Source organism: Amblyomma mixtum, chromosome 2 (genome assembly GCF_055824585.1).
Source record: "Amblyomma mixtum isolate Tamu chromosome 2, ASM5582458v1, whole genome shotgun sequence".
Taxonomy (NCBI): Eukaryota; Metazoa; Arthropoda; class Arachnida; order Ixodida; family Ixodidae; genus Amblyomma; species Amblyomma mixtum.
In genome coordinates, this window is record NC_143013.1 from 257,376,801 (window position 1) to 257,403,650 (window position 26,850).

The 26,850-nt window shown below is 46.3% G+C and overlaps 2 protein-coding genes across 2 annotated transcripts in view; one reads left to right on the forward strand and one right to left on the reverse strand.

Moving 5' to 3' along the window:
- LOC149363648 (cationic amino acid transporter 4-like) overlaps positions 1-25,713 on the reverse strand; it is a 100,659-nt gene extending 74,946 nt beyond the window's left edge. The window contains exon 1 of the mRNA XM_089573621.1: positions 25,397-25,713. Within this exon, the coding sequence (XP_089429747.1) occupies positions 25,397-25,504 (108 nt within the window). The 5' untranslated portion in view covers positions 25,505-25,713. The remainder of the gene's footprint in view (positions 1-25,396) is intronic.
- Positions 20,088-26,850, forward strand: part of LOC149363649 (uncharacterized) — a 108,258-nt gene continuing 101,495 nt past the window's right edge. The window contains exon 1 of the mRNA XM_089573624.1: positions 20,088-20,235. The gene's annotated coding sequence lies outside the window, so the exon portion shown is untranslated. The remainder of the gene's footprint in view (positions 20,236-26,850) is intronic.

Below are 26,850 nucleotides of genomic sequence, written 5' to 3' on the forward strand. Positions count from 1 at the left end.
GCAGGGTACGGTAACGCAAGTCCCCTTGTCAGTGCAAGCCGGGGTTGGAGTTGGCACGCGCCAGCAATGAACACAGGGCTTCCTGTGTTCTCTCTCTCTCTCTCCCACTTTTCACCTTTCCTCTCCCGCCACTCCGAACAGCACGCGCAGTTTACCAACAAAATATGTAGAACAAATTGACAACAGTTGGGGGAGAGAGCACAGCACGCTTGATGGCTTCAGCCATTTTGTTCCTGATCGCGGGCTGCTTGGCACATCAGCAACTTTTCAACGTGAATGCCATCTACCAAGAAAAAGGCAAGCACCAGGTCGCACTTCCGGGAACGCTGGCTATTTCAGTTTTGCTGTTTCAGTTTTGAGTCATCGAAGCTGCCGAATCGATATTCTACTCGAAAAAGCATTCCCAACAGCTAACTAGCGTCATCTTGTCAGAATGAAAAGACATTAGGTAAGTGCCACAACGCCTTAAGCAGTGTTTTGTCCCAACTCCATTTATATCGGTCATACTTACTTCACCGACGAGCGACTAAATACGGAAGCTAAACAAACAACTGAATTCACGGGCTCATCATTGTCCCTGCGGCGCTCTCTGTTCCAGATATAGTGCCAAGTACTAAAGTTATGCAACAAATGTACGGAAAATGCTTAAAGGTCAAAGTGTATTGGCAACCTCTGTCAGAAATTTAAAATGTACTCTGTGGCAGTGTAAGAGCGTTTCTCTGTTAGATTACTGACCCAGTATGCTCCATGATCCAGCTTTCAATTAAAAAAAAAAACCAAGGGCGCAGTTTCATTTCATTTTAATACCTTAAAGACCCAAGGGGGGTATTACATAAGGGGTGGGTACAAACAGTCAATTGAACAAGCTCTTGAAAGGGATAGTCCTATCCGCTATGTATTTCTTGAGCTTGTTCACTAAAACGGACGGGTGACAATGTGGTTTTTTCCCTGGCGAAGATTCCTCACCGGCTGATTTCGCGGGGCGGAGAGGTCTCCCCCCGCTCTCCCCATTTAAATCCGCCCCTGCAACCCACGCACTCCAATTTCGATCATAACATCGTGTTCTGATTATGGTTTAAGCTGCTGTTATTTCGCTTCTGGTATAAAATAGCAGTGTGGTGACAGCGTTCTTATCGGAGACCCCTTATACAATAGCCGTGTCGCGATTGAGACGTTATTAGAGAACCCTTACTCTGCCCATATATGCGAACTCCCCATGCCTAACTCCGTTCCATTCCCATCTCCTCGCTCTCTCATTGCTTTCCTCCCCCACCGCCGAGCGCTATCCTACCTCCCTTGATGCCAGAGGCAGAGCAGATCCGCCCCTCCTCCTGCCTGCCCTCTCTCTCACTTCCTCCTTCCTTTCCGCTGCAAGCTTCCCTTTCCTGTTTCCCTCCCCTCAACTCTCCTCCTTCCTGTTTTGTTCTCATTTGTTCCTTTGAGCCGCCGCCAGTGCTGCCTCCCGCTGCTGCTTACTGCTGCTGGTTCTGGATAGCCCCGACAGGCCAGGAAGCACAGGCAGCTCGAAGTGCCGCGTGCGGTGCGGCAAGGGGGGAGGGGGGGGGGGGGGGGGGGTGGCACCGAGAGGGGCTCCCCAGGAGACAGGGAAGAGAACAGGCGCCAAGAGTTTCGTGCAAAAGACACAAAGACGCACAGTTTCGTGCAAAAGGCACGCACCTTTACTGTTTCTGTTGTTGTGAATGCTTTCGTTTGGCGCAGGCGGAGGTGGGAGTATACCGTGGATGGGGTGGGAGGACTGGCTCGGAAGCTAGCATTCTGGGAGGCTCAGGCAGATAAACGAGTGGCGTCGTTTTGGGAAGTCGTTTCAGGCGCCGGGGATGATTGTTGCGCGGAACACCGTCACGCCCCCTACCCCGCCAGAATCTACCTTTCCCTTTCACGCATCGTTTTCTGAGAGTGAATTCGCTTCCTGGATTCGTCTCCGTTTTGGCTCCTCAGAAAGCGGGTTCTCTCATTTTTGTTTGCACTTAGTTTGCTTGCTTGTTTCTGCCCCTGTTTGCTTCCTTGTTTATGCCTTTCTGTGAGCTCTCGTTTGAATGTTCAGAAGGCCAACAAGGTGATTTAGGAGGGAGTTGGATGACTCAAATTAGTATTTTCCAGTCGTCCTGATAAATACTCAACTTCCCACTGCATGTTTAATGTGTTTGAGGAAGTTTCTTTGTGCCTGTCCTCGGCCCGATGTTTGGAATTAGGTTTATTTATTTGTTCCAGTTTTTCCGACACCCACCCAGCACCGCTGAAGACAATGCGACCAGTTGATAAAAATCACAGCGAACAGAGTCAGAACTTTAAAGTGCCGCCTTTCAATTTTCCTTCAGTAATAGCGACGAATAATGCGGTAACCAAATTTCTTCAGTTTCGCGATGCAGGACTGTCAGAAGGGCCTCCCCTCTGCATCACCCCCGATTTTCTAGAGATGCGTCGCAACGCGCAGAAATGACGGAAACGAGCATTCCAGGCTTCCGGCCGTCACAGGAAAGGAACTCCGGTTATGTAAGCTTATCATGTTGCAAAGCTGTTGGGAGTGACTTCCTGAGAAAGGCTTTTCACGGGCGAACGGGTGCTGCTGGCTGATAACTTGGGGCCCTTGCACCGAAGTAATTAGTGAGTTGCAACACCCCTAGTTCCCTCGTTATTTTGCCCTTTCGGCACACATTCCGTACTTGTGCCTGCTAGAAAGGAAACTCTCGTAATCCGTATAGAAGACATCTAATAATGCCGATTTACGACGTACGACGTACCACGAATTTCAGCAAGCCCATGGAGCCGATCAGGAGGCTAACTGAAGCAGCTGACCTTTATAAAAATGGTCTATAGACAGCCTATAGACTTCTTATAGACTCTGTTGCCTTCATATCGATATTTCTTTCGTCTGTTCATAGTCTATAGACTGTCTATAGACAAAAAGTCTTCTAAAAGTGTACGGCCACAAATATATAGATTGTCTATAGACTGTTTACAGGGCTTGTATTGCCTATAGGCTGTTCTCTAGGATTTGTCTAAAGAGAGTCTCTAGATTTATAGACAAAAGTCTGTGGACAGTCTATAGACTATCTAAAAAAAATTTTGTAAGGGGAGGGTGTCGTTGCATCTAACATGCTGCGTACGTTCGACGTCGCTGTGATTTGCTTTATTTCAGAACAAATCAATCCGCATTCCTACGAACGCTGTGTCTAAGAACAGGAAGAATTCAAGGGCGAGTCTGTGCGCATCTTTTCTATCCGGAATCAAGGTCGGGAAACAGGTCCTGCTGCCGTGCTCCGGCGGGTATTAACTCTAATCTCAGCGCGAGATTGGAAGGACAAATCCCTTTGTATCCCATCCGCCACAGGCGCCCACCACTACGCAGCAAGGGAAGGCTGCCCGTGCAGGGCGTAAACATGAATGAGCCGTTTTCGTTGAGTGGCACTGGTCGGGAAGGACCCACTTCCGCAATCCCCTCCTAGTTTGGTGCAGCGTTATTAAAGCCGGAGCTCAATAAGAATCGCAAAGTCAACAAGAACCGGTATGAGCGCACTCTTCAGGACAGTTATGGTTTTTCTCCGGACTTTCCTCTTATCAAAAACTCGTTTTCTAAAAAGTAAGTCAATAGACAAAGTTTGTAGTCCCAACGTCTCATCGGTCTCAAATTTGTAGCAGACGAAGCACATCTACGCCGTCACAGACGTTCCACAGCGGTGGGCTTCACTACAGTCTGCAAGAGTGTGAACTTCAACCTCGTCGTGCTGCACGTAAGTAGTGCGAGTGTCAACCCACATTCGCTGAGGCAAATGTCTTGGAACGCCCTTCAGCGCTGTAGGTCATAAAGGAAACGAACGATATAAACACCGCAGTTTATGTCGAAGCGAGGGGCTTTTGTGTTGCGACCACGAAGAGTAGGCTCACCGCAATCACGCTGGCTTTGTTTGTCGGGAGCGCAAATTAACTGGTCAGTGTTGGGCAAAAACGAAACCGTCTCCCAAACATGCCGTTTAGTTCAGGAGGCGTACCAAATTCGCCATCTGAAAGCCCTGCAATCATTGCACGCAGATATTTGGTCTTTGGACAATCGAGAGCACAGTCGGAACAATCAGTGAGTATACTGCAGACGCAGCCGACTGTTTGCATGGCTCGGCAGTAGCCTATTTATCAGTTCACGTTTACACAGACTAAAACAACACTCGACGACTCCGTGTAGTCTTTGTTCTAATAGTAAAAATCGATTCTACAGTTTTTTCTTGTTGTTTGGGTTTGTCCGGCCGCAAAAGGTGCATTGAACGCTAGAAAAATCGGTTTTAAAAATTTTTCCCGCTATTCGTTTCAAACTCGTGACGTGAAGACCGAAAAGTACTCCGTGATCACAGTTTAATGGAGGTGTCGCTTATGGCCTCAGAGATCCACGCAACAAATCTGTCTGGACGCACTTCAGCTTGCTTGGAAAACCAGTAACTGGCGGGCACCAAAGGCCTCAAGATGCACAGCCGCTCATCGCGTTTTATTTCAAGACTGTAAATAGCATGCTGAAAAAAGTAAAATAAAATTACTTATTACTTTCTCTTCTTTGCAATGATAGCTGTACAAAATACTGTCGAGAATAAGCCGTGACGGTATGGGGGTGTTATGTTGAAACCAAGAAATCGATGTTCACCTGTCGGCTAAGGTGAATGATGTGGGTAGGTTGGTGGAGGAGTGTGAATGCATACGGGTTGATATACCGTTATCGCTGTGAATATTTTGTCACATGGGAAGCGATAGGCGTGGCAGGATTTCTTCGTTTTCCTAGAGGAGAGGCTTCGTAACACGTATACAGCCTCACTCAGACTGTCACGCAGTCGTTGCAAAACAAGACAGGAGCGAATATTGAAGAAAGTGAGTCATTGCCCTACTTTTCTTTGCTTTTGACTATGTTTCAATGACTTTTCTTTATTACGTATCGCAACAATCAATCTCGGTACACCTGGTCATTGGGTCATTTTTCGTATTCCGTATTGGAGTCTTGTATCTATGTTTTCCGGATGAATAATTCATACTGTACATACTGTACGAATAATGAAAAAAATTATCACCTTAACTGGTTCGCTGCAGGACCAGTTTCTGCCTCACAGGTCGGTACCGTCAAGATACAGCTGTCATATACTTTCCTAAAATAACTCATCACTTCAGAGTGTCTGCCAAATTCACTACATCCTATTTCTATTCCACTCAGCAGTGGTGGTCCGGATCTGCAATCGCTACGGACCCTAAGTAGCTGCTTCGCTGTACGAACGCACATGTGGAAAAGCGGAAGGCTTAAGGATTCCGTATAAATTCACGCATATCGGGCTGAAGTTATGCGGAAATCGTACTAATTTCCCCACATTTTCCATGTAATATATGCACCCTGTTTTCCCATAACGACAAATGTGTACTGTGCGATGTCAGTGCACGTTAAAGAACCCCAGGTGGTCGAAATTTCCGGAGCCCTCCACTACGGCGTCTCTCATAGCCTTAGTCGCTTTGAGACGTTAAACCCCATAAACCAACCAACCAACCAAATGCGCTTCTCGTACTGAGCATTTGAAGAAAGGTTGATGGGGTGCACAAACAATTGCAGCTAGTGTATTTCAGTCCCCAGCAACAAATAAATAGCAGCTGCGGTGGAAACGATGGCCCCATAGTGGTCGTTGGTGTATAGTCTCAGAATACTGATTCATGCTAATGATAAAATCAAACCGCGCGGTATAGCTTATTAATGAGCTCTGAACTTCTCCTTTGAACCACGTACCCTGCAGTCCTTTCAGACTGCAGGGAGTCACAGTAACGTCACCGCGAAAAGCGCCTCGCTAGGGGAGAAATTACATGCGCATTTATTAACTCGAGCATTTTCCTGTAACCGAATCATCTCCCTTCCGCTTTCATTCGAATTGTGTCCGCGGGAACGGCGCCTCGTTTACCGAGGGTGTGACCGAAGCCGTTCTCCATGGTAACCCGGCTAACGACCGCCGCCATTACATTGGGGCTGCACGATTTTTCTGAGCTGGGCGAGTTGGAGAGGAAGCATCTTGGAAAGTTCAGTGCAACAAAGGTACGAGTACAAAGGAAGAATATTCTTCTTTTCTAGTCGCCCCTTTATTGCGCTGAATTTCTCAATATTACATTGGAAGCCACGGGCCGGAGCGGGCGCTGACTCATAGCCAGCGCCCGCACTGGCCGTCGTTCAAAGCTTGCACAAGTCCAACTCCGTCCATGCTTTTCATCGCAGAGAGAGTGACGGTCCGCCAGCATTTCGATTGGCTATGTGTTTCGTGTGTCGTCGAGTTCTTGTCCCGCCTCTTGTGCTGTTTTTGACTCTCTCTGTGCATTACTCGAACAGACGGGCTTGACGTCCCGCTGGTTCTCCGCCAGGGAGTTACGTGCAGTGACCGAACGCTGAGCGTGTGCTACCTTGGACGATGACCAGCTGGACGCCCCACTACAGCTGTTCCGTGCTTTGTGCCGTGCGCGTATGTTTGTACTGTGCTTAACTAGATCATCACGCGCGTGCGACCTGTGCATATGCTAATATGACAATACGTAAAGAGATTTATTGTCCAGTGTACCTCTCCTCCTGTCCTTCCTGCTATCCCCTCACTCCTTTCTTTTCACTTCCACACACTGCCTGCTATCCTTTATTTCCGCTGCCCCAGCTCAGGTGCTTCCCGCAGCGATAGCAGATGCCGGGGCAGGCAAAAATCTTTTTCCTTCCATTTATTATGTCATTAAAACCACTTACTACTACTAATACATATACACCAACTTGTTCAAGTCTTTGCCTCAACTTGATTATTTTGAACGCGATAACCATGTTTGTCAATGACTTAATTCTGGTTCTCTGGTTCCTCTCCAAAGCGAAGAACTTTTACTATAAATATGCAGTTGTCGTATACGTTTACGCGTTCAGCATGTCCTCGGCCACTCCCCATTTTTACTCGGTGGAATAAACTGCAAGCATGAGTTGCTTCTTGCCCAGGTTTAATAATAATAATAATAATAATAATAATAATAATACTTGTAAGAAATTAGCACTATACGCTGTAAACACGGATGCGGATATATGGGAGTGAAAAGTGAGTAAGCTGTCCTCTCCGTGTTTCCATTGACAAAGCGGTGCTTTCTTGCAAATTTAACAGTGTCATTTACGTCATTTAGTGTCATATAACAGTGTCATAAACGTTTCCCTGTTTTACAGGACTCGCAGAAATTGCGTGAACAAGTTTTACGGTGGTGCTCATGAAAAGCAAATGGGTTCCTGTGCATTTCAGCAGGCGGTAAAGTTCTTTTAAGCCCTTATTAGCTCTCTTAACAGTACACTGAAGGTTTATAAGCACACATATGAACGCAGAAGGGGCTCAACTTTTTTTTACTCGCATCTGCAATTTCAAAATTTTCTTACTGAACATTTCTGAGCCCACTCCTATTAACCAGGTCGAAATGCAACAAGAATTTTTCAATCACGTTTTTAAACACCCCAAAAATGTCATGTGACAAGCGTTTAAGAAACAAAAAGTAATACTTTTTTTTTCTTTGGGTCGGAACAGGATATTCAGATGCGTTGTATGCAAAAGTAGTAGTCACTGCACGTGTTTCATGCGAAGATACAGGTGTCGTCCTTCAACAGTGTTGACGTAGAAAGACGCACGGTGACGTGGTGATCTGACGCGAGAGGCTGCTGTCAAGAGACGCACATAGAGCCGCATTGCGACATCAGCCAAGTGTAGGCAAGCGTGAAGTTAGTCGCCACCCCCTCTGGTTATAACCACGGTGTAAAAAGATAAGCTACAGGCGGAACTACAGACTTTGCGATCGAGGGCCGTGACGAAAGCAGTTCTGGAACAGGATGTCGATTCTCTACCGATTCTTTATTGAGGCATGGCATAAACCGAAATTTTTTGAAGCCCAATTCCATTTAACACTCGCTCGTTTCCCAATAGACCTCGTTTATATGCTAAAAGAAAAAAGGGAAACCGATCTCCAGGCGGAACAGTCGTATAGGAACAATCGTATAGAAACTTCTGCAAAATTTGTGGACCATCGCCAGCGTTTGCTTCGACTAGAAAATGTAGGATGGTGGAGGCAAAAGGGTCCCGACATAAAAATCAAGGCGGTCATCCGTACCTGAAAGTTACGCAACTGTTGAGACCATATCAGATTTCATCATAAAATGTTTGTAAAAGTGAAGGGCCTATTTTGTTGACACCCGGACAGGTGCTTGAGGGCAGTTCTTTCCAGATCGCCTTCAGAGCTTTATAACAAAAAAACTTGTTAATAATTTGTTTTTCTTTCTGCCTGTCATTTATTGGTTTATTGGAGTTTAACGTCCCAAAACGACTCAAGCTATGAGGGACGCCATAGTGAAGGGCTCCGGAAATTGCGACCACCTGGGGTTCTTTAACGTGCACTGACATCGCACAGCACACGGGCCTCTAGAATTCCGCGTCCGTCGAAATTCAGCTGCCGCGGCCGTGATCGAGCCCGCGTCATTCGGGCCAGCGGCCGAGTGCCGTAACCACTAAGCCACCGCGGCGGGTATTCATTTATTCAGCAACAAAAGTATGGACGCGAGAGAGATGGCTCGAGCATAAAAGCACCGAAAACAAAGAATACAATCAAAACATGTCAAACAAATACATACGAAAAATACGGGGCGAAAGCTTTGAGAAAAAAAAAACCATGCATAGATTCAAAATTATGGAGCAGAACGCCAATGAAAAGCTTGAATTGGTGTGCAGCGTCCATACTTCCTACTCCCTGACGCACAGATTCGCTAAGCTGGAACGCGTTTGCTTTTTTTTTTACAACTTCTAGTCTAGACATTAGCCGCACGCACGTACGCATAAACAAACACAAACAGACGCATGTTTGTGCCCACATCTTGCCAAATTTCGGGCTCCACGCGTGATCATTTACAACACTCACGAACCCTCAACGCAGTACATTCTGAGCCATTTCTTCCGCGCCAGCGCACAAACAGACTCGCCCTGTCTGGCCTTATCACCGAACTCGGCCCATCTCAGGGTCATAACAATAACAACGACCGTCACGCTTCCCGGGGGCCACGCATCGACAACAAACGGGAAAAGCGCGGGCCTGTTCTCTGCCAGCTGCTACGTCAGAGAAAAAATAGTGAAAAAAAAAGCCAGAGAAAAACAAGCCAAGGAATATCTGGAGCAGACGAGAAAGCCACGGCGGTGTTACAGAAAGCGGAGCGCCCGTGTTTTTCACCTTGATGAGATAAGGGCAGATAAGCGCGGAGTTGAGCCAGCAGATCGCAATGAAAGCTCTTGCTAAACACTAATCATTGATGTTTGCCGGAATAACCTTCAAATAACTGTGGAACCTCACGAAATAGAAAGAGCTCATCGCCTCGGTCGTCACTCACAAGATAAAAATCGTCCCATAATCGTGAAATTCACAAGTAGCAAAACTAAAGAATCCCTCCTATCAAATGGGCGGAATCTGAAAGACACGGTTTATAGTGTTGGAGAGGACTTCTCGCATGCCGTTCGTCACGCGCGAAAACAACTAGTTGCATTTGCTAAAGCCCGGTCTGCCAAATTTTCCTTGCGATTTAAAACACTTCACATCGGCTCGAACCGTTATATTTTTGACACTTCATCTAACACCGTAAAGCAACTCGCGTAGCAATCGTTCCTTCACCCTACACCAATAAAACGCCAGCGCGCGACACCCTCAAATATTTCCTCAAATGTTCTCTCGTTTTCCGTGATATACACTAACATCCGCAGCTTCCTCCCAAAGCGTGAACTCATATCCAACGTAATTTCGTCATCCAGGAGCAATATACTTATACTAACTGAAACTTGGTTAAACAGTAACGTGTCCGACGCTGAAGTTTTAACTGACTTACCGGAATTCAACGTCTACCGAAACGATCGGAAAGACTCACGGGGGGGCGGTGTTCTTGTTGCAATTCACCGAGGTTTATCATGCTCTATTGCACACGTCACATCTGATATGGAATCATTATGGCTAATTATTCGCACTCCCCCTGTAACAGTACTTCTTGGCGTTTGTTATAGGCCCCCGCAGTCAAATCCAAACTTCTGTCGACATCTGAATGATACCATAAATCATCTTGTTGTTAAATACCCAAATGCGCGCATTCTCCTTTTCGGGGACTTCAATTATCCGGACATTGATTGGCAGAGTTTAGGCACTTCCTCATTAACATGCAATACAGAAGCCAAGAACTTCATTGATGTCTGTTTAAATTTTAACCTCACACAGTTAGTCTCGGAACCTACTCGTGTCACGCATGCAACCGCAAACACCCTTGACCTAATACTAACTAATAGCCCTGAGTACCTATCATCCATTAGTTATCTTCCAGAAATCAGCGACCATAAAATCTTACATGCTCTATTTTCATTTACCCCAGCTCAGAAGCACCCATCCAGAAAAACAATAAATCTGTACGATAAAGGGAATTACGATGCAATAACTGAAGACCTTAACATGTTCTTTTCAGAGTACCAATCCACATTCGACAATCACTCTGTTCACGAAAACTGGTTGATATTCAAAAATAAGTTAAATATGCTCTCTAATATGTTTATCCCCAGGGTATCTTTCCAAAATAACCGCAATAAGCCATGGTTTACTAAGCATCTAAAACGTCTAGAAAACAAGAAGAAACGCCTGTTTCGTTCAGCCAAACACACTGATAATCAAGCCGCTTGGGAAAAATACCTTGCATCTGAGAAATCATACTTACTTGCAGTTCGTAGCGCCAGGCGCTCATTTTATCACACTGACTTACCGAAGCTACTAATCAGCAATCCTAGACAATTCTGGCAGGTTTTAAATCCTAAGCACACTCATGATATTACACTCACTAACGACTTGCACGAAGCGGTTACTAACGATGAATGCGCAGAAATATTTAATAACGCATTTGCATCTGTTTTCACGAGTGAATTTGACATGCCTTCACAGTTACCATCGCTCAACACAGAAGCCATCATGCCAGCTATCACATTCCTCGCTGATGGTATCGCTTCCATAATTGATAACATGAAACTCTCATCATCAGCTGGTATGGACATGATTAATACAAAACTGCTTAAAAATGTGAAATCAACATGTGCAGCCTACTTATCTTTGATTTTTTCGCAATCGCTCTCTTCAGGGATCATTCCAGATGACTGGAAAACGGGGAAGGTCGTTCCAGTCCACAAATCAGGTAACAGAGACTCCCCCATGAATTATCGCCCCATTTCATTAACTAGCGTACCCTGCAAAATCATGGAACATGTCATCTACTCTCAGATCATAAGTTTCTTAGACTCAAACGATTTCTTCCATTCTTCACAACATGGGTTTCGTAAGGGCCTCTCTTGTGAAACCCAATTAGCGTTGTTCCTTCACGACTTGCACACTAATCTTGACCGTAACATACAGACTGATGCCATATTTCTAGATTTTGCAAAAGCTTTTGACAAAATTCCCCACCGTCGTTTATTAGTAAAACTTGCACAGCTGAACTTACATCCTAACATACTACAGTGGATTGAGCAGTTTCTCACTAATCGTTCTCAATCAGTATTTGCTAATGGCCACCTGTCTAACAGCCTCCCGGTTACATCAGGCGTTCCGCAAGGATCTGTACTCGGTCCATTACTCTTTTTAATATATATTAATGATTTACCTGACCACGTTTCCTGCAGTATTCGAATGTTCGCTGACGACTGTGTTATTTACCGCACTATTAATAACTTTCGTGATCAACTTAGTCTTCAAACCGATCTTAACAGCGTACTTAATTGGTGTAACAACTGGCTCATGTCCCTAAATCCTAATAAATGCAAACTCTTATCCTTCTCTCGTCGTCATAGCCCGCATCGCTTCCAATATTCCATTTCTAACACCTCGATTGATTCAGTACCATCTTATAAGTATCTAGGAGTCACCTTGTCTTGTGATTTATCTTGGCGCACCCATATTGGCAACATCATTTCAGCATCGAATAAAACGCTTGGTTTTCTCAAGCGCCATCTCCGCCTTGCCCCTCAACACGTAAAATTACTCGCATATAAATCGCTCATCAGACCAAAATTAGAATATGCATCTGCCATATGGAGCCCGCACCAAACTTATTTAATTAATGCATTAGAAGCTGTCCAAAATCGTGCCACTCGATTCATCCACTCTTCATACTCATATGACGTCAGCATTTCTTCATTGAAAGCATTATCAGGACTACCGCCCCTTTCGTTCCGTCGTCGCATTTCAAGTCTCACCCTTTATCACAAATTATTCCATTCTTCCCTCAATCGGTCACCGTATATCACAGCTGCCGCACGCATATCTCACCGCACCAGTCATCCCCTACAGGTTGCCCGGCCACCATCGCATACTGCCACCTTTTCTGCTTCATTTTTCTTTCGAGCAGCAACGGACTGGAACGGCCTACCCCGTGACATCGTCAACATCGCTTCATCCTCTACTTTTCAAGAACATGTAACCGATCACCTTCAGTGCTAAATAATATTCGCTGTTTTGTTTGCTCATTTTATTAAGATCCCACCCCTTATGTAATACCCCCGAAAGGGGGCCTTTAAGGTAAATAAACTGAACTGAACTGAACTATAGGCAGATACGATAGGGAGCATCTCTTTCGGCTGCAAACAAGGCGCGTCTGGATTTTTTCGCGCCCTTTTCCTTACCCGGAAGCTCTAAATGATAAATAGAAGAAAAAAGTATAACGGAAATGGTTTGAGAGCAGAGAACCGATAAAAATTTGATTGGCGTGGTTTATGGGGTTCAGCGTCCCAAAGCGACTCAGGCTATGAGGGACGCCGTAGTGAAGGGCTCCGGAAATTTCGACCACCTGGGGTTCTTAAACGTGCACTGACATTGTACAGTACACGGGCCTCTGGAATTTCGCCTTCATAGAAATTCTACCACCGCGGCCGGGATCGAAACCGCGTCTTTCGGGTCAGCAGCCGAGCACCATAACCGCTGAGCCACCGCGGCGGCGCGAAAGCATTATATGGATATGTCGCGTCAGCAAAAAGTGTCCGCAAAACGTGTCAGCAAATCTTGTACGCACGATTACGTCGTTCTCTGAAGATAAATGTGTGAAAGTGTAATTGTGATAGACAGTGTGTGATAAAGTATTGCCGCGGGAAAGATTTGGTTGATGAAGCGCAATTAGTGAATCAATTCACTTACACGTCAAAATTCACTTACAAAATACACTTACACGTCAAAATAGCCATGGACAATGATACAATAGATGGATGTCAGAACAGCCACGGACGTTAATATAGCATAGTAGAGAAAACAAAGGTTTCGGATTTCCACAATGCGAATCGCCGCAGTGATCTCAATGTTTCTTTTTCTCAGAACATTGTACATACACTCGATAAATAAGGTCACCGTTTCGCATAAAATTGGGAATACGGACTACACGTGGAGCACACCAGAGAGACCCACACTCAAAAGGCAATAGCACAGAAGGCAATGGCCCAATTCCAGCAAAACGATTGGAAAGCCAGCGCACTGTTTTCTGCCGCCGCCGGCCGTACACGGAAGTTGCGGCGAAATTTGAGCCGAGTCTCCTTGAGCTGTCCAACTAGATTTCCTTCAAGGTCTGTCAAACTGTCTCAGCCTCTTTCGACGACTCTCGGCCTGGCAGCGACGGTCATCCCGCCACAGCCGCGCTTGAGCGCTCAGTTCTTGTTCCGGAAGAACTCAGGAACTGGATTCTATCTTTTTTTTTTAACCGTAAGAATCCACATGGAAACGGAACTTGACAGCTAGCGAGACTGCATTAGATAACATTTCGAGTATTTTTCTGATGTGCGAACGAAGACCCGAAGAAGACAAACATACCAAGTTATGTATTGTGCTGGACTTACGGGCAAAATGGGCAAACCTAGGAGGGGACAATAGCTTGTATTTGCAGAACGTATTTTTCATAGCTCTTCAAACAAATGGGGTTTTCAAAGGTTTTCCTCAAAGGAAAATGTCTCGCTGCGGAGGCTCGTGGGGCGTTGGAGCCACCCGCAACAAATCTGGCCCTATTTATTTATTGCGTATTTTAATCTCCTCTACTTTATTCTCCACTCCGGGCAATGTTATCTTTTGGACGCTTAGGCCATACAAAAAAATAAATAAGGCCTGCAATCGAAAATATGATCACAAAGAAAAATAGAAGTGAACTGCAAGACTCCGTGGTCTATACCTAAAACGGGACAATGTAGTCAACAAAGAAGCCTTCATCTAGCGGGACACGGTTAATGAAATAAATAAGCAAGCGAGCCAAACGAATCACCCTCCTGAGTAGTGACTTCACATACGTGTGTGTGTATGCACAACTGAGCCAGATCCCCGCCATGACTGCCTCATTGCGATGTGCACTAAATAAATAAAAAAAACTCCCACGTTCCGAGCTTTGTAACTTCAACTTATACGGACTATGAGTGCGACTCAATGCAAAAATTCTTCTCAATAAAAATAATTCATCAGCTCTTTCTGGCTTTGATGGCGTTTTTTCTGCCGCCAAGCGCGCATCTATCACACAAAAAAAAATAGAATTTAAAAATTTTCGCGTCAGTAGATTCAAACTCGTGACGTCATCATCTAAAAGGACGGTTTGCCACCGTTCTTAAGTGGGGGCGCTGTAGATTAGCTTCTGGGATCCACACCCAAAACTCGAAGTTTATGCACTTATTTAAGTTGCGAAATCGACATCTGACGGTGACACCTGTATGAAGTTCTGGGATCTTTTCTAGCTTACAAGAGCGCTTCTTTTTGTGAGAGTGACCTTTTTGTGGTAGACAGTGGAACCTTATCAATTCAGACCAACCTCTGTACCTCCTCAGCGTCCCTTTAAAGAACTCCCGCGTGTGAAAATTAAACGCACACCTCCACAACGGAGCCTCTCATAGCCCACGTGCCGCTTCGGGAAGTTAAACAAAACATACTACTGGTGAGACTGTAGTTGAAACGTAGCGTAAGTGATTTGCTTTTGCCGAAATGCGTGCTACAAGGAAAAAGATGAATTGAAAGAAATCGCACCTCTTTTCCAACATCCCACATCAGTTCACTCTACGAACTTCGTAAGAGACGACATATTAAAAATGGACTCATTGTATTAGGTTCAGTGCCAGGCTCGGAAGCGTCAGTCCACAGGCAGGCAGGCTGGGCAAGTTTTCTGGACGCCTTCCAGTTAAAGTCGCGACAGGTGAGAGGCGTCTCTTTCTTCCTACACGCCGGCACCCCACGAACAGGAAAAACAACGCGAGGAATAAAGAAAAGAGGAACGAGCCAGCGAAAGCAAGACGCGACCGCTTGGAGAACCATGGGCGGTCCAACCGATAGTGTCCCGTCGTCTGGCACGAGTGCCAGGGCTGAGATGTGGAGAGAAAGTACCGTATTAACGCGAACTTTGGCACATTTTTCGGGGTTTCTTCGTCCTCCTCTTTTGTAAACAGTAGCTGGATGATAGAATTACTTCCATGCAACTGGTGTCAGCATCATGGGATTTCATGACCGAATAGTCCCTTGTTTACCAACTGGTCAGGACAATGCTTGGACATGCGGGTCGTCAAAAGGGCATATGGAGCGATAAGAAGTAAATGGGACAAGGAATCGACATACGGGGGATGGCGCAACAAATGGAACATGTGGGAGAATTGGGAACGTGCGGGAGAATTGGGATCATGCAAGAAAAATGGGAGCATGTGTGATAAATCGGAATTTGCGGTACAACCAGGAGTGTACGATAAGGAAAGTGCGGGACAAGGGACATGTGGGACAACGAGGGACATATCGGCCCGGAAATGGGCGCTCTTGAGACCGCTACCACTGCAAAGTGGAAAAGTTAGTTGAAGTTGGCAGTAGACGCACTCACGTGCGCGGTGTGTACTTGCAGTTAAGCGGTTCCTGCCACGTATTGGTCCTAGTGGAGAGATAATTCCGGGAGATAATTTCATTGGAGCACGTCCTCAACTTTTTACGCTGCAGCAAATCGAAGAACGTTTAAACTGACATGCAATTCGTGTCTGCGTGAGACGGTCGTGCAGCCAGTCGCTACCCTCGCTCTACATATATGTCTTAAATTCTTAATGCATAACACTGCTATATGCGACCGCCACTGTGCGACCGCTGCCAAATCCAAACCCCAAGATGTTAACGTGTTTCTTTTTTATGTACGATATTGACCTGAAAGTCTTCTTCCAATAAGGGTGACCAGATGAGCATAAAAGTTCTTGGCATCTGATCCCACGTGAACAAACAAGTCCCACGTGAACAAGTGAATATGTTACTCCTCATGGGTTATGTCCCACCACTGTAATGGTCCCACGGCCAACAGTGTAAATGAGTAATAAAAAAAAACGTGTGTCGACCCGCCGCGGTAGCTTAATGGTAATTTTCTTTCACTACTCAGCACACGGTCACGGTATGAAAATCCCGGCCGCGGCAAACGGATTTCGATGGAAGCGAAATGCCAAAACTTCCGTGTGCTGTGGGATGCCAATTAATACGGAGCATTCTACTACGGAGGCTCCCACAGCTTTGGGGGGTTAAGCCCCCACACCAAAGCACACCAAACTGCTCGAAACCACACCATACCATTCCATTATGTGTGCCGACATGTCGTGCAAAGGAGGTAGGAGGGATGATGCCTCCCTTTGGACCTTGGCACGACGGTTCTGTTTTCGTTTTCGGAAATCTTGGCGATAAGCAGTGAATCTGTGGATTTCTTTTTGCAATGAATTTGTTCTTGTTATTAAACTCTCGGCTCGCGTTCTTGCGGGAAAAATAATGCTTCCACATAAAGTGAGTCTCGCAATCTGGCTCGTCCTTTTTTTTTTTTTCGTCTGGTACATGCTCGTCAAAGCACGGATGGCACATGCAATAGCGCGTGCTTATATTCGAGTTAACACGGTACGAAGAAGAAAAGGCAACACCGAAAAGGGAGAACCCACTGAGGAAAGCATAGAGGGCGGCTGTATATTCAAACAGCAAAATTGTGCGCCTTGTTAAGGAAGCGCGCTTTGACCTTCAAACACACCCACTCAGCCGTCACTGCGGCTGTCAACGATCCATCACGGCACTCGCTAACCTGCCAACTCCTTCTTAACCCCTCTTTCTCCCCGCACCACGTAGAAACGGGCTCTACGGTTTATATTGTTTATATTGTCTTTTCTTTTTGGACAGCACGTGCAGAAAATTGGCGAGTGAGGCTGTTAATTACGAACACCACGTCTCAAACAATAGAAAACGCCTACTAGAAGTGACTGTGCAGAAGAACTGCAAGACAGCCTTCAGTGGCGAGACCATGCGCAGCCGGTCTTGGGCAGTTTTAGGAGCGAAGAAAAAAGATAATACGCACAGGAAAATTACATTTTCTCTTTTTTTTTTTCGTTGGTCTCTCGAGCGCAGTGCGATTGTTTTAACGGCGCATTTTCACAAACTCTTGTATGACGAGCTTTCCAATATTTTCTCTTCACGGCCATTGTACTCTATTGTATTTCTATTAGTTTCCTAATGTGCTTGCTCTTGACAAATTGCATGTTTGTTGCTCTCTATTATGTGTACAATTTTTGTTACTGCTTACTTGTGCTTTATTGATAGGAATGTGTAACCCGGGGAAGCCCCATAAGGAAGTATGTACTGCTTTCTTTTGCCTGACCCCGTGGACACATTCTGTGTATACATGCACATGTCCAGAATAAAGATTTGATTTGATTAATTTACAGCCCTTGTCAAATATATACAGGCTACTTACTTAGCCTCTGGGCCGTTCAGCATAGCTTGTTTTGAAGGGCCAGTGCTCCAAATTTTTGCAGAGATTGGCACCCTCACTTCTCGAAATCGGAGTATTGGTACATGAACCCCTCAAGTGGCAATGCAGCATTCTCTGTAGCCTGCAAGTTTCTGACAAAGGTTGCACGACATGAACCCTAATTTAAGACATCCAATCTTGATTTTTTTACGTCACTGAATCTATCAATTATTTTATTTCTTTTAAATATGCAATGACACACTACTAAAAGCTCGCAAGCATAAATGGCCATGTAGCTTTCGGTTGTCCCTATTATCAAGGTGAATTTGAATGAGGGAACATGAAGTAAAAATCCACGACAGAGTACATCGCTCTTCACTGCCTGAACTTCCTTGCTACAGCGGAATATCAGCATATAACATTCCCCAGATTGTTCGTTCATACCATTCACGGCAACGCGAGGTATCCATGACGTTCTTGAGCAGAATTCCACACCTAAATCTTTATGCAGTTCCGACTACAAACTGCGGAACCTAAACGAATCATGCGGTGAAGTTGAATCACTATACCACACTATCTTACCCTGCCGGCGGTTTGCTACTCAGAGCATTTATTTCAATATTTCTCTCGCTCACATATGACTACCGCTTTCTTAGAGGGCATGCCCTGAAGCCACAGTGCGGCTTACTCCATAGTTACATAATCGAAATCGGGAGATTCCCCTTGTTAGCTACAAAAAAAGAATCGTCTTTCCCCCTGAGAATTTCAACATTTAATTTGTACACAATTACCATTCCCAACACGCCATAATTACGATAATATTGCTAAACTTTAATCCAGTACAGTTCGAACTGAGCGGGGGTAGTCCATCTATTTCTATGGTCTGCACCAAGCACTTGGCAATGCTCCGCCGAGGGCATGTGCCATTTTCTAAAAGCAGCAACCACAACAACAACGTCGCCTTCTAAAGGAGCTTCCGTACAGAGACGAACAGTCGAAAGGCACGCTGTCATGTGAAGTGGTCCATAATGGTGCCCCAGAGGGAGCAGTCTCTAGTCTCATCCGTGCAACATCGTAAGCGCGAGAGTGCCTGTTGTAACTGTAGTCACACCTGAATGCTTCCCCGCCAATAATTGCTCCCGGGCATGAAACCCGACAGATCTCTCCTCAAAGCGAGGCTGCGTAAATCCTCTACCTTCCTTGAGCCACGAAGGCCCCATCTTCCTCTTCCACCTCATACTTTGTGCGGCTCACACGTCAACACCTCTTATCAAACTGTGCAAGCAACGACCGCATTCAAGATATTCCAAATGGCCATGATTGGCCTCTTTCCGACAACTTAATTCTGCGAGTTTACGTCGCCTTATTTGAAAATGGAAGAAACTAGAGCCATAGAGTGCACCATATGGCGAGTGGCAATCTCGCACCGGCGTCAGCCACTATGAAGGACACAGGCTTTCGAGAGAGCGATTTCATCCTTATCTATATAGCATTTCGTGTGCCGTGGTCCCTTGTGACAGGTCTATAAAGCTCGCGACCTCTGCGCGTATAAAAGACTAGAGGAAAAAAATAAAAACTAAACAAAAAGCAATAACCTGTCGCGCACCGTCAGCTCCAGCCGTCAGACAGGTACGCCGCGTTTCCAGAAAGGGTGGTGTTCCTGACGCCCTTTTGATTGATATTCCCCGCTCCCATCACACTTCTTTGTTAGCGCAGTCTTTCGCACTCCCGACCCCTCTTTTTGTAGTGACGCAACTTCAGCCTTCAGAAATTTTCCGTCGTACCTCCCTCGCCCCCCAGGATGCCTTCATAAGATTGCCTCTTAATTAGATGCTAAACTGTAGTAGTGGGTCACGAGTTGTTCTGCTCAAACCCAAACCCCCTAGCCCCTTTTGCTTCATCCTCACTTCTCTTATTGCATTTCTTTGCTCCAAGGTCAGTAATGGGGCCCATTCCACTGTCTACGCAGTTGCTCCTTCACCCATGTGCAACACTCTTTATTCGCCACGCCAGTCATGAGATGCCCCTGATGAATGGCAGGCAGCGGAAGCATTGAGATTGCGCGCCGCGGTCGCGGGTACGGTGAGAGTACAAACACCCCGGCTGCTGCCGAGCGCCGTAGATCTTGGGTTCTGCTAGGAGCACCGACGCCTCTGCCGGCCTTGAGAGACTTGCATGAAGGGGACCAATATAAACACGGGGTTGAGAAACACGATGCAATCGTCTAATTGTCCCGAGACGGGGGCTGTGACGAATGCAAGTGGCGCGATGTATACAGAGGGGACTATGGCGTCATGGTCGTCCAACTCCTTTCTATGGTTGCGAGCGTGGGCAGACTTTAATCGAGTTACTCACGTGAGGGACTGTGTCGAAGGCCTGCCGTTCCTTATTCGGTCCGCATGAATATATACAGGGCGTAGTAAAAGGCGAGTGATATCTCTGACGGCAGACGTCAAGAAGTAAGTGATCCGTTAGCTAGTAAGTTAGCTAGATTATAGCAGTTTTCGTTGGTGCATTTTATTCGACCTTGTGACGAATCGGTGATGCTTTTACTTTCCAGTTAACACGTTGCTCCTTCTGAAGTACTGCACAGCTGTACTCCACCTCCCTCAAAAGATGGACGCGTATTGCAGTGTTTAGTTGCCCTCTAAGAAATGACTGGTACAGCACAATCTACACTACCGCCAGCGGCAGCGATAGGCTGATGCATGAAAAGGCATCAGCTGAAAAACTGGTTATGTTTAACGTTGCACAAGGTCATCAGGCTTGGGAGATGCTCCCGCTGTTCGTTGTTACATTTCTTCCACTTTTTATCTATAGTGTTTTTTGGCAAATAATTGCGACGCCAAATTTATTTGTGTGCTCAGGGGGGTATCTATCACCCATTAGGTTAGATCCGGTACTCATAATGAGCGAAGGAGAAGACTACGTGTGGTATCCTCAACATTTTCAAATGCACTTTCACATTCACAGCTTACATCATACTCGTCTAGCGGCAGAAGACTTATAAACGCGAAATAACACAACTAGGCCAACTAATCATATTAATGAATAATTTTATTTAGCGTCAAGCCTACACTGCCGACTGCGAGACACGCGTTCATCTAGAATGTCTGGTGTTTTTTCAAGCGCACAGAAGCAACACACTGGCACTTTCACCGCTCGCCTCTGCCGAAATGCGGTCAGCGCCAAGCCGAGCATCTAACCCACGACCTTGCACTAGGCAGCTGAGTGCCTTGATCACTGAGCCATGGTAGCGTGCTTATCTAATCACCGTAGATAAAGCAGCAAGCTGAGACGTGCTACGTGCCGCGGTGTGCATCTGAAGCCTTTATTTGCCCTCTTTTGCGGCCGTGACGCAGCGAATTCGTTGGCTCAAGCAAACAGACCGTAGTAATTCACCAAGTAATCTATCTCTGCCGTTGCTTCACTAAAGAGAAACACTCGAGCAATGCTGCTAGGGCAGTTTTCCAACCTAAAGCCATCAGAGTGCCCGCGTACTACATGCAAACGAGCATGGTACGCTTCGCCTCTTATCACAAGCGTCAGCAACCATCAGAATGCCCGCGTACTACATGCAAACGAGCATGGTACGCTTCGCCTCTTATCACAAGCGTCAGCACGCTGGCTGGTGTGACATCCGGAGCCCGTAGACGGGGTGCGTGTTATCTGTGTCTCAACAGTGGCTATCTCTCCGAGATGGCATTGAAACAAGCGAATGGCACCTTGATTACGCGGTGTTATGCCCCCTTGTACCTCGTGTACGAGCACGATACTACCCGCACGCGAGGTCTAAGTGTGATAAGGACGCGATAAACGAAGACATGTCATGTATGTATGACGACGCTGTACCTTTAACTAGACTACCAAGATAACTTTAGAGGAGTCGATAAGATGCGGCTGAGGTTAATTGGTGAGAAAACATGGCATACCTAGGCTTTGTACGAGCAAAGTGTTCGATGACGCAGAAGTGCGGAAATTACCATAAGGAACATGCCGGTTACGCCAACGACTACGACATACTACTACGACGCGAGACGTAGGAACGGACGCTTAACAGCTGTCGCTGTAAAATATGTTCATTTTGTGAATTTTAAGGAAAAAAGTGCCTTGGAGGAAAGGGGCTGTGCCATTTCTTTTTATTTACTATTACATAACCCTTTGTGTAAGCCAGGTTACAGCCAAAAGTTTGTATGATTCTGTTGCTCTACCACTATGGTCATATCAGCGTATAGTTGTAGTTACATTATGAAGTAGCATAGATAAGAATATTCGTGCAAAGTCCTGAAAAATACAAAGAATAACCCATGACAAACCCCTACCTGAACATCGCAGCACCGCACCATAGCCGCCAAATCGAGAGTACCGCTGCTATTGTACCTAAACCTCCATAGTGTCTCATGCAACGGCCGAGGCGCAATAGCAGGATTTCTACCGTACCTTAGCCAGAGCTCCTGCGGAGCCTGACCTGGAGTAGCAGGGCCATGGTACCGCAGCTATGGTACCCCAGACATTGTACTCCAGACGTGGTGCCATAGTCATGGTACCACAGTCACGGTACCGCAGTAGGAGCACAATAACCCTAGTCGCATAGTACCTCAGCTAGAGAATCACAGCAACTGAATTTTCAAATCCGCTGTTCATATTTCCTGCTCAAGCTTCTTTTCTTTTTTACGTATAAATATACCCCAGCTTTACTGACACAACATTCGCGTTGTAAAAGCTATACTTCTTCGTTGCTCACAAAGGGAAGTGTTGAAGGCCACTCAAGTGCACACTGTAGTCTTCTATTCCACGCTGCCTGCACAGGCGATAAGGAATGCTGTGGAGTTCATTTTTCTACTCCGTTTTCTCCTGCCCTCTGTTGCTTGCTTTAATCGTGCATGGCAACTGACATTTCAATTTTTGCTCTTGACACGTGAGGTAGCGCATTCTACGAGACCAGTATTTTCCTAACTAGATTTGCTGAGTCCTCCTTCATCTCATACTTCATTTATTGTCCATTTAAAAGGCCTGCCTTGGCTGTGATACCGTTAAAGGTGTTGGCTGCTGTCTGCTGATCACGGCGGCAGCCTTTTCCAATTTGATGTTAAATTTCCATCATTCCATCAGCTTTCAAACGAAATCCCTTAGCAATCACCCAACTTTGGTACCGTGGCTGCCCCGCTTTGTCTCAGCATTGGACAAAGAACAGAAAGAGAATATTGGTTTACAGACTAAATACACGTCCAGCCACCGTCAAGGATTTTAGGGACGAAGACAGGCAATGCGTTTGACACGCTCCCCCGTGAAGTTCACGAAGAAGTGGTGAAGGGGCAGAAGGACTTCGAGAAGGCTAATCGGCTGCTTATCCAACTTTGCGGTCCTTGTCCTATTTTTTAAAGCGCCATTATTGTGTTCTGGTTCTGTTTCAGTTTGTTGAGATGTAAAGTCACAGCCAGTTGTCCGCAAGGGTGCAGCTAAAGTGGGAGACTTTAACGGTGCTTCCCGGGCATTTACGCTGAGCTAGCCAAGCTTTTCAACGCAGTAGTCTAATATGCCCGATATTTTATTTTACCCCGATCACAGAGTTTTCAAAGGAACAAGTAAATGCGAAGAATCAGGGCAGCGTATGAGATGTAGACTAACTTGGGGGTTTAACGTATAGTCGGGAGCAGCGTGACAGGAAACAAACTTCGAACATTCGTTTACTGATTTCTCCATAATTATATGTGAAAAGGTCTGTTATTTTTGGTTTTCCGACTGGTTTTACTCTTTGCGTGTAGCATCCAAAAGTCATTCCCAAATTAAGTGGGCAAGCAGTCAGCAAAAAAGTTTGGGGAAAAGGTTCGTTCCATCTCATATTACTCACGAGTGTATACAAGCAATGATGATTTATGATTTTATGACGGAGACCGTAGTGGAGTGCTGTGTGTGATTTGGACCAACCGAGGTTCTTTGACTTCTCGCACATCGCAAATTACGCGGTCCTCCATCATTCCACCTCCATCGAAATGAAGCCGCCGAAAACTGGATAGAACCCGCGTCTTTCAGATCAGTAGCCGAGCCTCATATAAACACTGAGCCACCGCGTCGGCGAAGTCAGCAACGATGCCATCGACAAAGCTATCGGAACTTTTTCTACAAATTCGAATTTTTACACCTCAACGAAAATAACTTCCCGTACAGTATATCACGAATGACACGGTGTCGGAGCCAAATATTGCTCCCGCTTCCACTCAAAATTAAACTGCCGCATAAAATTAGGTCGCCATTTTATTAGGTCATTAACATTTGCATTTCAGATGCTTTGTGGATGCCACTAATGCTGTCGGCGGGGTCAAAAATGCGCAGGCTTCGATGAACGCCACATCGCATTGAGCCTAATGCACGTAAGCATAGTTCCCGTTTCCAAAAAAATAAATCGCTCCAATTCTCGCAGAACCACGTTCAAATAAAAGTTAGAAAAATAATTATAATATTATAAGCAGCCTTCCGATACCAGATCAGCCCCTTAATATAAAAGCACACAAATTCGCGGCGCGCACCAGGCACCTCTCAAACAAAAGGCGACAGGAGATAAGAAGTGCGCCGTGGCGAAGATAACGCCCATTACGGTCTCGATTCCCGTTGTGACGTGCCAATAGGCGCTGGAAACATTTGTGGTAAACATTCCGCTAGAGCATGATCTCCGCCCGTGGATGTTCAGTAGCAAACAAAACATTCGTTCCAAACTCATTGCTGCTATTTATCTTTCGACGCAAATCGCACCACTTCGCACCACAATAAAGCTCCGCCTTGTGTGTACTACGCGAGAGCATTAATGGGTTAAGGTCCATATATGCGGAATTGGTCATCCTCTACTTTACATTCATAGCTCACTGGCAATTGTAATATCACTCCTGGCTCAGTGGTGCGGCGGTTAAGCGATGCGCCACTGCCCTGCGATGGCAGGTGCTGCCACGGGTGGGCCTTGTGAGATGCAGGTTGCTTTTCTCTCGCAACCTCTCGCAACCAATCATTGATTGAACTGCCACCTGCCACGGTGGGCAGTTTGCTCACAATCTGATGAGCAGGTTATGATGACGTCAGAAAGTCACATGATGTAGGTACCACCCTGCCACCTAGGTTGTTTCACTGGGGATTTTTCGCTCACGGCCAGCGACACAGGGTTTTCTGCGACACGGAACCCTTAATGTTGTCACGTTAAAGGTGTATGTAAGTTGCGTTGTAAGGAACTAAATCATGAACCCTCGCTTGCACGTTCCTAAACTGGTCTCGTGCACCCTTCCCGTTAGAACTTACACACTGATATTTATTGCACGACACCAAGCAGCCGAGGCTGTAACGCACGCAGCGCTTCCCGAAACCAGAATCCCTGAGCCAGTTACGCGAACTCCTGATCTTCACATTAGTACGCCTACATTCGAGCAACATGGTGACATTCGACATAATATTCCGAGCATAAACAGCATAATGATCGCATCACCGGAGAAAACGACCAACTTCACCAAAGTTGTTCACGCCTAAACAACAATGATTACACCGTAATCGCTCTGCTGGGGGATAAAAATTGACTAAGGCGCAATAAGCATATCTACAACTGCTGTACACAGCCCTTCTAACGGCAGCGTGACTCACATCTTGGCGTTGTTCGCGGCTCTTGGCGCTCAGAAGGGATCCATTAAGAAGTGCCTCGGTGACTTCGGCGTCCGCAGAGTAAAGCGCGTTCTTCTCGGCAGCGCTCATTGCTTCCGAGTGTGTGCGTTTTCGAAGAGGAGCGCCGAAAAATGAATCTGGGAGAAGCGTCAACGCCACTCCGACGGAACGCTGGCGGATTACTGGACGCTCTTATATACGGCAGTTTGGTACAGCTCGGGGCCATTAAACGATCAGCGGCGCTGATAACGCTGCCGAGCGCTCACGATTGCCATGTCAGCGACGGACCAACGCGGCCGCCTCTGTGCATGGTCGGCTGCGTTGAAGACCTGCTAGTACTGCTGCCGCCCACTCAGGTGGCCCTCTCTCCTCCACTCAGGAAAACCGAAGAGCGCGACTTTTAACGGCATGTTTATCCATTCTCGCCGACCAGAAAAGGACTCAATATATATTGATGAAAATTGTTATTGACTGTTTTGTAACGGCTGTTAACTACTTTCTTTGCGGCTGCTTCAAACGCTATACATATATCACGTGATGTGTCTCAAGCAGGATGGCGCTGAATCCCAAAGGGTTAATGCAAACCAAGATTGAGGATCCGGCACGAAACGATCAGATCTGCGCATGCGCAGTGTAGCTAGTGAGCATGCGCAGAATATTTGGTATACGAGTCTGGTCCCCGAAGCCTTGATGTGAGCAGAGCAGGAACAGGGTCGTCGTCCTTCGGTAACGCTTTATTGTGAGTCGGTTGCATTAATACCTAGGTTTTGGAGAGGGTGCGCAGTTTATTTTCTTCTATCCCTGATGCGCACGTACCAACCCTTTAGACTGGAACACTCCCATTTACATGAACGGCGATGCAACATAAGGAGAGGATGTCTGGACAAAACAAAATATTAACCGATATTCTGCTTTTTGAAGGGAAAACCCCATGAGGACCAAATGGGCCATCTGCCATAAAATTTGAAATTTTGGCTGGAGGGAACAGATGTCAGCAAACCGTTGCATCCCCACTGGCAGGGGCAAATGACGTCACTAGACTTGTACATTCCCATAGGTGGGGAGGATGTGACGTAACCAGACGAGAACATTCCCACTGGCTGGAGAGCAGTTGCACCACCGGACCGGAAGTGACATAACCAGACGGGAACATTCCCATTGGCTGGAGGAAAGTGGCACCACAGGACCGGAAGTGACATCACTTCCGGTCCTGTGGTGCCACTTCCCTACATCCAATGGGAATGTTCCCGTCTGGTCACGTCGCATCCTCCCCGCCTATGGGAATGTAGAATCTGGTGACGTCACTTGAGGTAAATGCATGAACAGTTGCTAATACTATTGCATTGCAAACACATACTGGAGTTGCATGTATACGAGTGAATTTTTCTCGCCGGCAGTAGGCTGTATGAGATGGTAGGCACTTCCGAAGTTGGCTG